General features: G+C 46.0%; 1 protein-coding gene across 1 annotated transcript in view; it reads left to right on the forward strand.

Moving 5' to 3' along the window:
- CTNND2 (catenin delta 2) overlaps positions 1-14819 on the forward strand; it is a 736406-nt gene that overhangs the window by 487504 nt on the left and 234083 nt on the right. Inside the window, exon 9 of the mRNA XM_040630544.1 lies at positions 4105-4237. Within this exon, the coding sequence (XP_040486478.1) occupies positions 4105-4237 (133 nt within the window). The remainder of the gene's footprint in view (positions 1-4104; positions 4238-14819) is intronic.

Consider the following 14819-nt stretch of genomic DNA (forward strand, 5'->3'; position numbering starts at 1 on the left):
CCAGAATTTTTGTAGTTGAATGAAAGGCCCTTCATGATCTCATCCCAGACTTGCTTTCCAGCCCTGTCTCCACCATCCCTTCTCCCAGGCAGTCCTCCTTCCCACAGCCTGTTTTTTAACCATTCCCCAGCCAGGCTGAGCACACACCTTTCCCAAATCCGCCAACCCCTCCATGACCTCATGTCTCCACCCGCACCGTTCCTTCATTGGTATTTGTCTTTTCCAGAACTTCTTTGTCTTGTGAGCTGTTCCTTCTCCTTAAGGATTAAGACCTTATGTGAAGAAAGCATATCATATACCAAATTCTGGCCCTCATAAGAAGGACATTTTATTTCCTCAGGGCCCCTAGTCCTTCCTCTGGAGTCTATCTCCATGCACAACAAAAAAATACAACAGTCTCCTCTGAGTGAAGCAAAACCGTTCCAGAAGAAGAGACTTCAATATAAATCATCCCCCAGACTTTAGCGGGGGGGTCGGGGGGTTGCTCCTTTAACATCTCTCTCGTGAAATTGAGGAAAGCATTTGAAAACATTAGCATCCTCTTCGATGGTACCCGCTGCTGTGGCTGAGGCTGGGGAATGCCAGTTAGAAGAAACCAGAAGCAAACACCTGGACACACCGTCCACTCCAGCCCGATTCCCGGAAAGCTGGTTTAGGCTGGAAAACATCAGGTCGTCTTAAGCACTAACTTACTGTTGTCTTCAGTCTTAAACCTGGATTTCTGAGCTCTCTGACCCCCTTTCACTTGGTCCCAGAGTACCCCCTGGGACTCCACTTTCACATGATCAGGACACGGCGGCTCCAGGAATTTCTTCACGCTGTAGGAAAAATCATTGTCCCCATGGAGCTTACAAGAGAGAGAGTATGGGGCGGTGGGGATGGGGGAATAAATAATAGTCATGAAAGCAATGGAAGAGAATTTCAGACAGTCCTAAGTATTGTGGATAAAATAGGGCAGTGGGTAAGATGACTCAGGGAGTCAGGCTTTCTTGTCTGGAAGCTTCCAGGAGCTGCCCTCCAAGACATATGAACTGAGACCTAATAGAGACAAGACAATACCATGCAAAGTCCTGAGGGTGAAGCCTCCCCAAAAGGACCAGGATCTTGAGATGGGGACAGGAGTCCCGTTTTCAATAGGAAGGAAGCAGTTCGTGGAGGTTGGTGCAGGCAGCTCAGAAACAGGGAAGAGTCCTTGACGTGGGCCTCCCAAGCCCAGTGGAGGAGTTGGCTGTTTTCCTAGGTGCAGTAGGAAGCTGCTGGAGGGTTTAAGATACAGAGTTATAAGATTGATGCATAGAAAAGACTGCTCAGATTGGCAGCATGGAGAACGACTCTGTGAGTGGAGGTGGAGGTGTGGCAGAGAAGGGGAGAACATTCCAGAATGACCATTTGGCCAGAGAAACGACCTCAGTAGAACAGAGGAAACATTTTCCCTGCCAAGATGCTTTCTTCACTCATTCCTTCGTGCCTTCCTTCTTTCAAAGCACATTTATGTAATGTTTATTATGTACCAGGGATATTGTACGTGCTGGTTAGCAAACATGGCCAGAAAGTTGTGGCTTGGCCTCCCAGAGCTTACCACATGTGGAGAGGGAGGTGGTCATGGGTCACAGTCCACAATGCAGTGGACGCACTCCCCCTAGGACCGCGGGATGGGACTCACAGAGGGCTTTGCTGAGGAAATCCCAAAGAACCCAAGGCTCTGCATATGAGTGAGAGGCCCCTGGGCCAGGACCATTCCAGGTGGCAGGAGCAGAGGTGGGAGAGAGCACGGCCGAGCTGTCAGCCCGTGTGGCCAGTGCAGGGGGCCCAGGGAGGCCGTGGGACACAAGGCTGGCGAGGTGTTGCTGGCGAGCCATGGACTATCCTGGTCTTTACGCCAAGGACAGTAGGAACCAGTGAAGGATTTTAAGCAATGAAGTGGTACAATTAGGTTTGTGTTTGTGCCTATTTAGATGCCTCAGGGAGGAAGAAGGGTGGGTGGGAGGTGGCTTGGTCAGCTGGGTGAAAGGTGCAGAAAAGGTCTGGGGAGAGAGTAATGGGGTAGAGGGGATATCTGGGATTCCAGAGGTTTCAAGGGGAGGCTGACAACAGCCTTTCTTTTGACCAAGAGTGAAGAGCTTGGATCCCTCCTGGACTCATGATGCCTTAGAGAGTGCACCTGTTGTGAGTTTGGGCTGTGTGTGTGCGTACGTGCACACGTGTACGTACAGGCACCCACACAAACGAACCCATGTGAGTGCATCTGTGCAGAATCCCTAAGACTGTTCCCCTAGAGATCTTTTTCAAAAGACGTATTGATATATGCCATATAAGCCTAATAGAGCAGTCACTAGCTGGTTAATTATATAGGCTGAATTTAATTCTTTACTAATCACTTTCCGATAGCACAGGCTCACCTGACTTCATCTTAGCCATCGAGGGTCTATATGACACTGCTAATCTTGATTTATAGGTGTTCTGTAGATTTCTATTTTATGTGAACAAAGAACAGAATTTTAGTTGGCTGCTATTATAAGCAGAGGGACTGTGCTCCCTTGATGTTGCCGAGGTGGTTTAGAATCATGCAAGAGAAGGAACTTAAACTAAGAAGAGAAAGAGGCTTCCTGTGTTTCGATCCCTAATTGTTTTTCAGTTTGATCACATAGCAGAACATTTCAGTAGTTTGCCGACTGTCAGCAGTCACTTACGGATATTTTGTAGCAGAGATATTACTGTACTCTGTGTCCTTTTTGAGAATATGTGTGGCTGTCTAAAATGTTATGTGAATTTATTAAATACTTAATGCACGGTCCATCAAATGCTTTCTCTTAAAAACTGAGCGAATTCAAAAGGAGTCCTACTGCATATTGTCTTCAGAGCCCACAAAGGGAGTGCTAACATGTTCCAAGGTTTGCTTGACAACCTTTACTAGTTGTGATAAAGGGAAGATAAAGAGAACAGGTTAGAATCTACGAGGACACTTTCAACCTTTGTCTGTTCCTTCTCTGCCCCATTTTTCATGACTGCTCTTCTCAGATGACAGCACCGACCTGGTACCAACAGGGTGTATGCTTTTGAGTTGTTTTTCCAGGAGTAGAGTGGTTATTGTAAAGCCACCTCATTTCTCTTCACCCTATCCGTTGGATAAATAGTACCCTTTCGTGGCATGTGGGGTCAAGTTTTTATCTGTGGTCTCAGAGGTTGCTTTTTTATTTCTCTGTTAAAAATTGGTTCCCTGCTACAGGAATAGAATCCATACAGCTGGCCCTGTTAGCTCCGTGTTCTAGCTGGTTGAGCTGATTGATTTCATAAAACAATATCCATTTGCATAATGGTACAATCAATCTTGTGTTTGGGGGTGGACTTAAATGTCTCAGAGCATATTTGCTAAAATGAAATAAACAACCAGCTTCTTGGAGTATCTCAGATATGAAAAGGGGATTACAGAAGAAAACTGTGCAATGCAAAAAACTGCTTATTAACATTGTATGAATAAACCTAACTCTTTAATTTCCTTTTATAAAGTCTTCGTGTTGCTCTCCTTTTATCCCCAGAGAATCGTTTAGGGAATCTGTGTATTTTTCAAGAAGAGATTATGATAACAGTAGCAACAATACCAATCATAAAAATAATAAAAATGGTGTCAAGTGCTATCACAGCGTTTCAGATTGGAGCCATCCAGTTATATTTTCTCTGGTCTGATAATTTAGCTAAACGCTGTACCTGGAGCAGACCATTGAAAAAATACATTAGAAAACCAATGTGACCTTATAAATTCTCCACTTAAGCCCAAATCAAAAATGTATATATTCATAAAATCATGTGACACTTCAGGTCATTTTTTGGTAATCTTTCTAAATGTGTAAATTCAGTTGATGCATTTAAGATTATCTATATATATTCTGCATACGATAGTATGTGTATACACAGATTCACTTCCAAGCCATCTACTTAGGAAGGCCTTTCCAGTGCTTTTCAGTGGATATGTGTGTAAGAAGACCAGAACCGTCATTTGTGAAATAGTTTCATGTAAACCCTTAAGTGCTTTTCGTAAATAGGTTATCGGTGTGTTGACACCGTGGGATGATTTCTCTCATGTCCTCCTGCCTTCCTCTTGTTCAGAGAATTCGGATGGAGAGACCCGGAACTGCCGGAGGTGATTCAGATGCTCCAACACCAGTTTCCTTCGGTCCAGTCCAACGCTGCAGCCTACCTACAGCACCTCTGTTTTGGAGACAATAAAATTAAAGCTGAGGTAAGCACTCCTTGGATTCTGAAGGGCCTGGTGGCAGATTCATCACCCCTGAGGTCTGTAGTATATGTTGAAAGGGAAAAGAAATAAAAAAACTCAAGCTGTGTGTCCAAAGTTTAGCTCCATATTTAAGACTGAAATGGCACTTTCTCTCTAATTAATTGGCATGCATATGCATATAGTCTTCTTTTTTAATATTTGAGTGCTGAGGAGTAGGTGACCAAAGGTCCCTGCTAGTGTTAACACTAGACTTTTCATGGGACTTGCCTTCCTCCTCCCAATTCCATCTCTGGAGTTAATCTCTGCCTCGAAATCTTCAAGAAATACAAAGCATCTTACTTTACAAAATTACTACAATCAACCTATGGTATCATCTGTCCTTCCTGGAAAACTCACTTCTAGGGTGAGAACTTTAGGCAATAAACAAGTTCTGTGCTATAATCAAGGATTTTGAGCCATTTACAAAATTACCAGTGAATGTAATACGGATATGTGTGGACCATGAAAGAGCATATTGTCTGTGTCCATTATGTAAACAATGTTAGCGTGCTGTGGTTCTTGGAATATTTTGTATATACATTTTGCTGCGTGATATTTCTGGAAAAGCACAGTGGTCAGCATAGCTCACTCTGATGTTTTTTAGGCCAGGGACAAGTGTTTGCATATAGGCTGCTGAGTAATCAAATTTTTAAAAAAGATTTGATAAGCTATAAAGAGTCATCTCCATTGCATGGAAGTAATTTTGAGGATGAGTTGAAATTAGTTTAAGAGTGGAAAGAAGAATTTTGGAGATATAATTGCAATTTATTATAAATGTTGCTTGCTTGCACTGGGATAGATATAGCCTAGCAGCTTTTCATCATTTCTTTCTGTCTTCCACTGGGACTCAAAGGACTTATCAGAAAAGTCACATGTCTTTGTGGATTGAATATAGGACAGTGGTTTTCAGCCAGGTGCTATTTTGCCTCCCAAGAGACAGCTGACAACATCTGGAGACATCTGTGGGTGTCACGATTGGAGAGGGCTGTGGTGGTGCCATCAGCGTGTAGTGGGCAGGGTTAGGGCTGCTGAGAACACCCTAAAATTCACATGCACAGGGCAGCACCCGCAACAAAGAATCATCCAGTCCCAAAGGTCAACGGTGCCAACATTGAGATAAAGACAAATATTGTTTATCTAAGATACGTTTAAAAGGTCAGACAATACTACTAAAATTACATTAAATGATCTAAAAATAAATTAAAGTTATGTGGCTTCTGTCCCAAATGGAAATTATCTCAATCCTTCTATGCCTTTAATAGAAAACAAAAGAGCCACTCAAAATGCTGGACAGATTTCTGATTAGGGGTTTACGTACCACCGTTTTTGCAAGGTTTCAACTTTGACGGCTTCTTTAAAGGCCAAGGAAGCATTTGATTCCATTGTTAGCATAAGGTTGGATCCAGAGTATTGTGATACCCCCACAAAAGTGGGATCGTGGTTCTGAAGTGAAGACTGATGCCACCACACATACACCCAGAAAGTACAAAAACGTGGATAACTCACATAATGAGCTTCTTGGGATGGTCAGCGCGGCTCCGGAGCAGGACCGAAAATGGCTTTAGAGCAGGAAAGGAAGTCAGTCAGCTTGGGTTTTTATGGTGATTATGGTAATTATGGGGTGGAGCCAGAGTGAGGTTCTCACGTGTGGACAGGGGCTGGTGTGATTTGAACTTCCTGCGATGCCACGGAAGCATCAGGCTTTCTTATCACCTGCTCAGATGTGGGCAGAAAGGGAGAGGGAGGCTTGAAAGTTGCCAGAAGCCAAACATCTAAAAAGAGTCTGAATCTTTATTATAAAGAGTCCTGTAGTCAGTACAGCCAGTGCAAAGGTCGTTGCCCGGGGCAGTGTGAAGCCACTGGCCCCATGGGCTCTGTCTAGAGGATCCTTGGACTAACCTTGAAGCCTCTCAGTGGCAGTGACACCCAGCGATGGGCTGTGGACTTGGGTGTGGACTTGGGTGTGGCCGCATCAGAAGCGCCCCGCGTCCCAGGGCAGACAAGAGGAGGTGCGGTTGGTTGGGGGGAGAATCGGTGACGGGCCCAGAGTCCCTGTCAGACGGAGGCTGGTGCTGCTGTCCTGCTCTCACCAGCTGTGCCTCCTCCAACAAGCTGATTGTCCTCTCAGTCCTTAAAATAGAGCTGCTGATACCTCCATTGTGGAGTCTTTGTGGGGACTAAACAACTTAATGCATGCAAACTGCTTAGTGCTCACATACTCATTCCCTCATTCCTGTTCTTTTTTGGTCAAGAACACAGAACATTCGAGTTACTTTGTATCTTTTTTATGTTCATCTTAAGTTCCTTTCTTTTACTTTATTTAAAATACCAGTTACTGTATTGTATGTCTGTGTGTGCACAAGGGCTTATTTTTCTGAACTCCTTCACCGGGGGTGTCCTCGAGGCTGCCTGTGTCCTCTCACTGCCTGCAGATTCTTCCAGCAGTCGGCACGTAGCACAGTGGCTCATCTCATAGACATCCGTCCTCCACTGCACACACCCCACTCCACCCCACCCCACCCCAGGTTCCAGGTGCGGCCAGGACCTCATGGGAATGTTGTCCTGGTTCCTGGGAGTCTGGGATTAGAAAAAGGGGAAGAATGGTGTAGGACTGAGGGCACCTCCTGATACCACATTGATAAAATGAGACCAAAGTTGGCAAAGGTAAGCTGAAGGGACAGGGACGGTGCACACGCCTAAAGTTTTTTATTTGGGAGAGAGAGGGGGAGAGAAAGCAGGAGAGGACTGGGGGATGCGGAAGAGGGAGAGGCAGACTCCCTGCTGAGCAAGGAGCCCGATGTGGGGCTTGATTCTGGGACCCTGGGATCATGACCTAAGCTGATGGCACGGACTTAACTGACTGAACCACCCCGACACCCCACACATGCCTAAATAAAACACCGAGTGAGCCACCTGGAGTTTTCCTTTCTTGCTCCTTCAGTCACATGGGGAGCACACGTGTGTACACACACACACACACACACTCACGCTTATACACACATAACCTCTGATAGGGACTTGGCACAGTTGTGTCTTGAGTTCTCGTCCTAACTCAGAGCCCAAACCATTAGTAATGGTTCTCCCTTCGTGACGGATGGCTGCCTGTCATGTTTTCATACACAGGTATTGATTTTTGTAATTACCTGTTGTTCAAATACTAATCCTGCAGGCGCTCGCCTTTCCAACGTACTCCGGCTCCTAGCCTTTCGATTGCATTTTACTGAATTGATTTAGCTCTTCAGTCTACATTTCACTATTGGTATTGACTTTGCTCACACAATGGATAGACCATTGAACAAAAGGCAGAATTAAATCTCCTCTATGTGGAGGGTCATAAATCATGCCTTTCTACATTCCTTATTACGGTGCTTTGTACGGTTTTCATGTGATGAAGCTAAGAAATTCAGCTCTGTTCCAAATGATGCCTGATCTCATAGGTACGAAGTTGAGAATTCATGTCCATAAATCAGCAGGTGAAAGCCCCTTCCCTAACTTTTCCTCCTGGTCTGGTGAACGTGGATTTGCAGCAGGCTCCAAGGAGCAGGTGGAGCTAGGGGGAGAGACCTGGGGTGGACAGTTGGCAGTGACTGAGGTGTCTGCGGACACGGGGTGCCCGGACCCAGGCCAGAATAGTCAGTTACAAATGAGACAGGAGGGTTTTCCACGAAGAGCTCAGAGCCAGACTGAGATGCGATCAGAACAGGAGCAGTTGAGGAACCACTGAAGAGGCCTGGCGAGGGGAACGGGTCAGGATAGGGTCTGGGCTCTTGCTGCAAACACGCCGAGGTTGTGCAGCTCATTCTCACGGACCCAACAAGCATCTGCTACTTCGGCGTCCTCCTGCTGTAGGGCAGAGGCACCAGTGGCACTGACGGGAGTCAGTAATATCTGAGCTATGTCTGCTACCACGCTGTCTCCTAGATGGGTGGGAAAGTCACAATAAATTGAGCTTTACATAATCTACAGACTTGTTAGACATGAAAAAATTTGGAGGGAAAAAAAACAAACCTCGAAACACTCAAAAACAAGACAAAACAAAATAAAACTTGCTCACGTGTATGTACCATCAGCATCATTTGGGAAGTGCCTACATAATGGTAATCTTTTAGTATTTTTCATAAGTCCTTTTCTTCATTCTTTCTGGGAATTCCTCAGTTAAGAATTTTAAATATATCCATTGACTTGGGGATAATCCCAGGTGCCTCTCATGGGTTGTAATGCGTTGAGTTTATTTATGTTCCCCCTCGTGCTTTATGCCCCGTTCTGCCCGTGCTCACGTTAGGGGAGGCACACGGGTGGGCACCCCATACTCACCCATGAACAATCATACAGCAGCGTTCAAGATCATATGTCTCCTGGAAATTTTTTTTAAAAAAAGTATTTTCACAGTTTCAAGTGAGAAAGAAGATTCTTCTTAAAATTCAAAAACTTTAGCTGTTTTGATTTACTTTATAATAAACGTGTAACGGGGGCGGCTGGGTGGCTCATTCGGTTAAGTGTCTGCCTTTGGCTTAGGTCATGATCCCGGGGTCCTGGGATCAAGCCCTGTGTCCAGCTCCCTGCTCAGCGGGGAGCCTTCTCCTCTCTCTCCCTCTGCCCCCCCACCCTGCTTGTGCTCTCTATCGCACACTCTCTCTCTCTCTCAAATAAATAAAATCTTTTAAAGAAAATAAACTAAGAAATGACATTTAATGGAAGCTTAAAATTAATTGAATAAAAATTTAAATTTTAAAATAATTTTTAAATGCATTTTCTTTTAAGCGGTAGCACCATTCCGTTAAATAACATGCCTTTTCACAAAAACGGGAGGTGTATTGTAGGACTTTGTTATTAACCGTGTCCACTCACCTGTGATGGAAGTGGCCGCTGACCCTTGCTGATGAAGATTTTTAGGATTTTGACCTGATCACCTCTTCTTATAGGAGTTTATTAAATTAGCATTGGCTATCAAATTTGCAGCCAAAATGTGTGAAAATCTTACATAGTAAACTGATGTATTGCAGTGATGAGCGTGATTGCTCGAGGAAACCAGTACTGATTTTACTTTCCTAACTCCCAGCAAACCTCTGGGGAGTTGCCTTAACATCCTAAGGCCCACAGAGCGTTTTTTGTTGTTGTTTTTAAAGAAATGGTGTGTTCAGTTCTAGTGCGAAGGAAGTTGTTTACCAAATCCCATTTTGAGTTAGTAGGGGAACGGAATACTAATAATATATAGATCCTGTTTTTTAAGCGATTTTATTTATTTATTAGAGAGAGAGAGCATGGGGGAATGGTGCAGAGGGAGAGGGAGAAGCAGACTCCCTGCTGAGCAGGGAGCCTGATGCTGATGTGGGGCTCGAGCCCAGGACCCTGAGATCATGACCAGAGCCGAAGGCAGGTGCTTAACCCCGTGAGCCACCCAGGTGCACCCAGATCCTATTTTTAAGGAATCCACACCTGTGGGACACACAGCATAAAGCAGGTAATATGACACCGTGTGTTAAACACAATGGAGGGGCGCCTGGGTGGCACAGCGGTTAAGCGTCTGCCTTCAGCTCAGGGCGTGATCCCGGCGTTCTGGGATCGAGTCCCACATCAGGCTCCTCCCGTTGTGAGCCTGCTTCTTCCTCTCCCACTCCCTCTGCTTGTGTTCCCTTTCTTGCTGGCTGTCTCTATCTCTGTCAAATAAATAAATAAAAATCTTAAAAAAAAAAAAAACACACAATGGAAACACAAATCCCCAGCCTCTGAGCATGTTAACAAAATGCTCAAAACCCAGCCTGTGGAGTCAGAGAAAGTTCCCTGCTTCCTACAGTGGTGACCCTGAATTTTTAATTAGAAGCTACCAGAAAAATATAACCTAAGCCATATCCCCTTAGAATTAATGGAACAGGGCTTGGATTTAAGAATATCAGTCCTTGCAAGTCTGTATTTGTATGTTCGTGCCCATGTCCATATAGTTTCAGCGTCTTTGTCCCATTTACACTAATCTGTTTTTCCAGATTAGTGTTTCTCGAGTGATAATAACAGAGATTGGCTTCTTTTCTTTTTTCTTTTCTTTTCTTTTCTCTTCTTTTAAGAAAGAGTGAGGGGTGGGGGTTGGAGCAGAGGCAGAAGGAGAAAGAGTTCCAAGCAGACTCCACACTGAGCGTGGGGCTCAATCCCATGACCCCGAGATCACGACCTAAACCGGAACCAAGACTCAGATGCCCCCTGACTGCGCCACCCAGGCGCCCCAGAATTTGTCCCTGTGTTTATGCATACGATCCCCCTCCCCCATGATTTTTATTTTATTCAGAGTGATTTAGAACATTCCATATGTTAAAAAAAATTGACTTGTTCCTGTCTACTACACTTAAAGAGCTTCATAATTTCTATTTTATCTTGGTTCTTTCTACCTCATATAGTTCGAGAGAAGGTGCTATCCATCTTTTCAGTTGATTACCTTGGAGCCATTTCTTCTCTTTTCATCATCATGAATTGTTCTGCATTGTGTAAGATAGAGCCTCTATTTGTTGCTAGATGCGAGTAGACAGTATAGCACTGAGTGTACAGCATGGGCTCTGGGGCCGGGCTGCCTGCCCTTGAACCCTGGCTCTTCTGCTCTCTAGCTCTGGGATCTTGGGCAACTTTCTTTACCTCTCTGAGCCTCAGACTCCCAGACTATCAAATGACATGGAGAACCCACGTCATTGCAGAGAGAAATCACAATAGGCTGCTTGAGGAATGTGGGTTATCGTTAGTCTATGTTGGAAATATAAGTTGAGGAACTCTCTTCCAAGACATTAAATGTAAAAGCAGTCTCATAGTGTTAGAGACAGAATGGTTTACGTGTTCTGCTTTACTTGTATTTTTTGGTTTTTGGTTTTTTGTTTTTTTTTTAAGATGTTATTTATTTATTTGACAGAGAGACAGCCAGTGAGAGAGGGAACACAGCAGGGGGAGTGTGAGAGGAAGAAGCAGGCTCCCAGAGGAGGAGCCTGATGTGGGGCTCGATTCCAGAACGCCGGGATCACACCCTGAGCCGAAGGCAGATGCTTAACGACTGCGCCACCCAGGCGCCCCTACTTGTATTTTTTGAAATCTACTGTTGTCAACAAAAGACATTGAAAGCACGCACTGTGTGTGGGTCTCTGCAGGGCCACTGTTCAAACAAGTAGATTCAACCACAGGCCTCTGGGAAATTAGAATCAAGAAGACATTTTTGTATGCCAACGGAGCAGAACACAGAAACAGGTCCAAATGCTTAATATACTGATATTTTATGAAGGTAGGATTTATGAGATTTTCATTCAACATCTAGATATTCACTAATTAGCTTCAAAGTTCCAGGCTCTGGGGATGCCTGCGTTGTTCAGTCGGTGAAGCGTCTGCCTTCCGTTCAGATTATGATCCCAGGGTCCTGGGATCGAGTCCCACATCGGGCTCCCTGCTCATCAGGGAGCCTGCTTCTCCCTCTGCCTGTTCTCTCTCTGTCTTTCCGACAAATAAACAAATAAAATCTCAAAAAAAAAAAAAAGAAGAAGAAGAAGAAGAAGTTCCAGGCTGTGTTCTTAGTCCTGACATTACAGCAGTGAACACACTAGACTTAGGTGAACAGCAGGGAGGCAAGAGTAAACAAAAGCAGAAATGTGTGACGTGCCAGGTGGTGTCCTGAAGAAAACACAGCACAGGAATGAGGGTAGAGGGTGATGGGTATGTGGAGGTAGAGATCATCGCTATCTTCTCTAAGGTGGTTGGGAAGGTCATCACTGAGAAACAGCGTTGGAGCAGTGCCCGAAGGCTGAGAGCGAGAGAGAGCACGGAGTTCGTTGTCTGAGCAGGAGTGACCCACGCACAAAGCAAACACACCCAAGGGGGGAGTGTGCTTGCTTGTGCAGCGAGAGTGCCTTAGTTTCTTGTGGCTGCTGTAACAGAGAGCTACAAACGGGGCGACTTAAACAACACAGAGTTACTCTCCCGTAATTCTGGAGGCCCAAAGTCAGAGATCAAAGTATGGGCGGGGCCAGGCTCCCTCTGAGACTCTGGGTAGAATCTGGGTAGAATGAATACTCCCTTGCATCTTCCAGCTTCTGGTGATGGCCCTTGGCTTCTAGCTGCCTCCCTCCAGTCTCTGCCTCTGACATGACAGGGCCCTCTCCTCTGTATGCACGTCTGTCTGTGTCTCTATTTCCAGATAAGTCCCATTCATAGATATGGGGAGTTAGGATAAACCTATGTTTTGGGAGGCACAATCCAACCCATAACAAAGAGTAACCAGGAGTGTGGTTGGAACGTAGAGCTCTGTCTAGGGGTAGGAGATGAGATCAGAGAGGTCAGTGTCCACGGTTGGATCATGAAAGCCTTGCAAGCCAAAGGCCTTATCATCAATGTGGACAAATCTGGACCTGCTTTTTGGCCAAGTGGTTGAGAAAGTAGCGCATTTCAAGAAAGAATGCTTAGAGATTTTCTGGAGTCCATTAAATGGTCATCAGAGAGGGTAGCTGGTGATATGAACGATCAGGAGAAGGTGAGTGGGTAAATGAAGTGGGTAACACTGCCCTGGTGCTTCTGAGGTGCAGTCAAAGAAGGAGGAAGGTAGATCTCAGGTAGCCTCCTGTAGTGATCTCAGAGTGATAAGAAAGTGTGATAAAAACCATGTGGCTTATTAGGTCTGAAGGAAATCTGGGTAGTTTCTTAGAGGACATAGAAGCATTTGGAATGACGCTGGTGCAAAGGAGAAAGTCAGAAATGAGACAATCTCAGGGAATGGGAGGGGTGGAGGGGCTGAAGCGTGTGACTTTCTAGGACAAGGCTGTGAGAATCGGCCGGGAGGCAGGAGGCGGAAGAGGGGGACAAGGAGGCTTTCCTCAGAGGTGGATGACAGGGAAAGTAGTAGTGTCCTGTGTCCGCAGCCAGCAGGAAACTTCTAGGTGACAGGTGACAGGTCTGCATAAAGAGAAGGAAGGAGGCAGTGGCTCTAACACACAGAACTGTAAGACCTGTTTCCAAAGTGCTTCGTGATCTTTTATGTTTAAATACCATCATGGCAGAAGGAGGAAGAATGCAGAGTGATAAGGGCCAGGCATGCTGGTCGGAGGGGGAAGATTGACTCTGGGTCCTGGGGAGAGCTTGGCCATGGGGAAGTTAAGGCTTCCCAGGGCTTTCAGCTCTTGCGAACTCAGGAGAGACAGTATGTGATCCGTGCCGAGCATCACCACAGCCGGAAGCGAGAAGTGAAGGAATGAAGACAGCCCAATATATATGTTTTTCATTTTCGTGAAGGCTTGGTCTTTCACACATGAAAAGTGATAGAAGAGGTGGAATCACGAGTTATTGGACCAGGGCTTCCAGAGGAAAGGGCCATGAGTCATCGTCAGTGGAGGATCGTAAGTAGGCATTATTGCTAACGGGCCGGGACGGAATTACAGCTGAGGAGGGCCGATAGGGTTGCGCGGAGGTATACATCACTCTGGTGCCTAGGTCCCCATGCTGTGGGAGCTAAGTCAGAATCACGGTGTTTTTGGAATATGTGGGCAGAAGCAGAGACAAGGGCATCCAGAGACACCAAATGGTGGGAAAGCAGTGACCTTCTTTACTTCAAGGGAAATGGGACCTGGTGACACGGCAAAGATGTCTGGGGCTTGGTGGTTCTCCGTCAGTCCTGCCATGTACCTTTCTTTCTTCCACGTTTCACACTTCTATCCCTCTGTCCTGTCAGCTCCAACTCTTGCCCCTTTTAGCTTTTCTCCCTCCTCCTAAACCTGTGCCTGTCATGGCATCTGTCAACTGTCCAGAGGTTTGTCCTGGCCTTGGTGACTTTCTCCAAGTGTTGAGGAGACTGAGGGCTTCTCTGACAAAGGTCTCTCCTCCACATTGTCAGGGGGATCAGACATTAGCATGACAGCTCTGTGTGACACACCAGATAAGTGTCTTCTCCTGGCCCCAGAGGTCACTCAGTAGACACATCAGCAGGTGTAGCTCCCCGTGGGGAAATAAGTTGATCGTTACCAGAATCCAGTTGAAAGAGAGCCCAGTTCTTGACAGGAAGTGCCAGCAGTAGAGACCTCACTGCTTTAAGGGCCATGACCATTGAGAAGTTTCATAAGAGACCTGGGAGAGAGAAGGAAAGCATGTTGGGAAAAGACTGGACATGGGACAGGAACAGCCCATAGTTTGTAGGTGGCAGCAAAAAAGGAAGACTCACCTCTCATTCCCAGGCTGGCTATCCGCTCGGCTTCTGAGCTGGCAACTGGCCTGATGCCACCAAAGCACAGGGGAGAGAGAGCACAGAGGTTCCGCAGATCTAATGAGCAAGAATCCTATTTCCTCAAGTTTAAGGTCTCTTCGAGGAAGACCAACTGTGCCAGGAGAGCAGAGGCAGCATCAGAAGGTGCTGCGGGAGCTGGAGCCCCCCCTGCACCAGTTCTGTAGGTGTGGGCCACGAGGCAGAGACCGACATCAGAGACAACTTGGGGCCTGCCTTTGTATGAAGAAACCTCTCTTCTCCCCTCGCCCCACCCTCCAACAGCAAAAGAGAAAGAGCAGGGAGGCAGGAGGAAGGTGGGAAGCAAGCCAGGAAGCTGGA

Source organism: Ursus maritimus, unplaced genomic scaffold (assembly GCF_017311325.1).
Source record: "Ursus maritimus isolate PB19 unplaced genomic scaffold, ASM1731132v1 scaffold_15, whole genome shotgun sequence".
Classification (NCBI taxonomy): domain Eukaryota; kingdom Metazoa; phylum Chordata; class Mammalia; order Carnivora; family Ursidae; genus Ursus; species Ursus maritimus.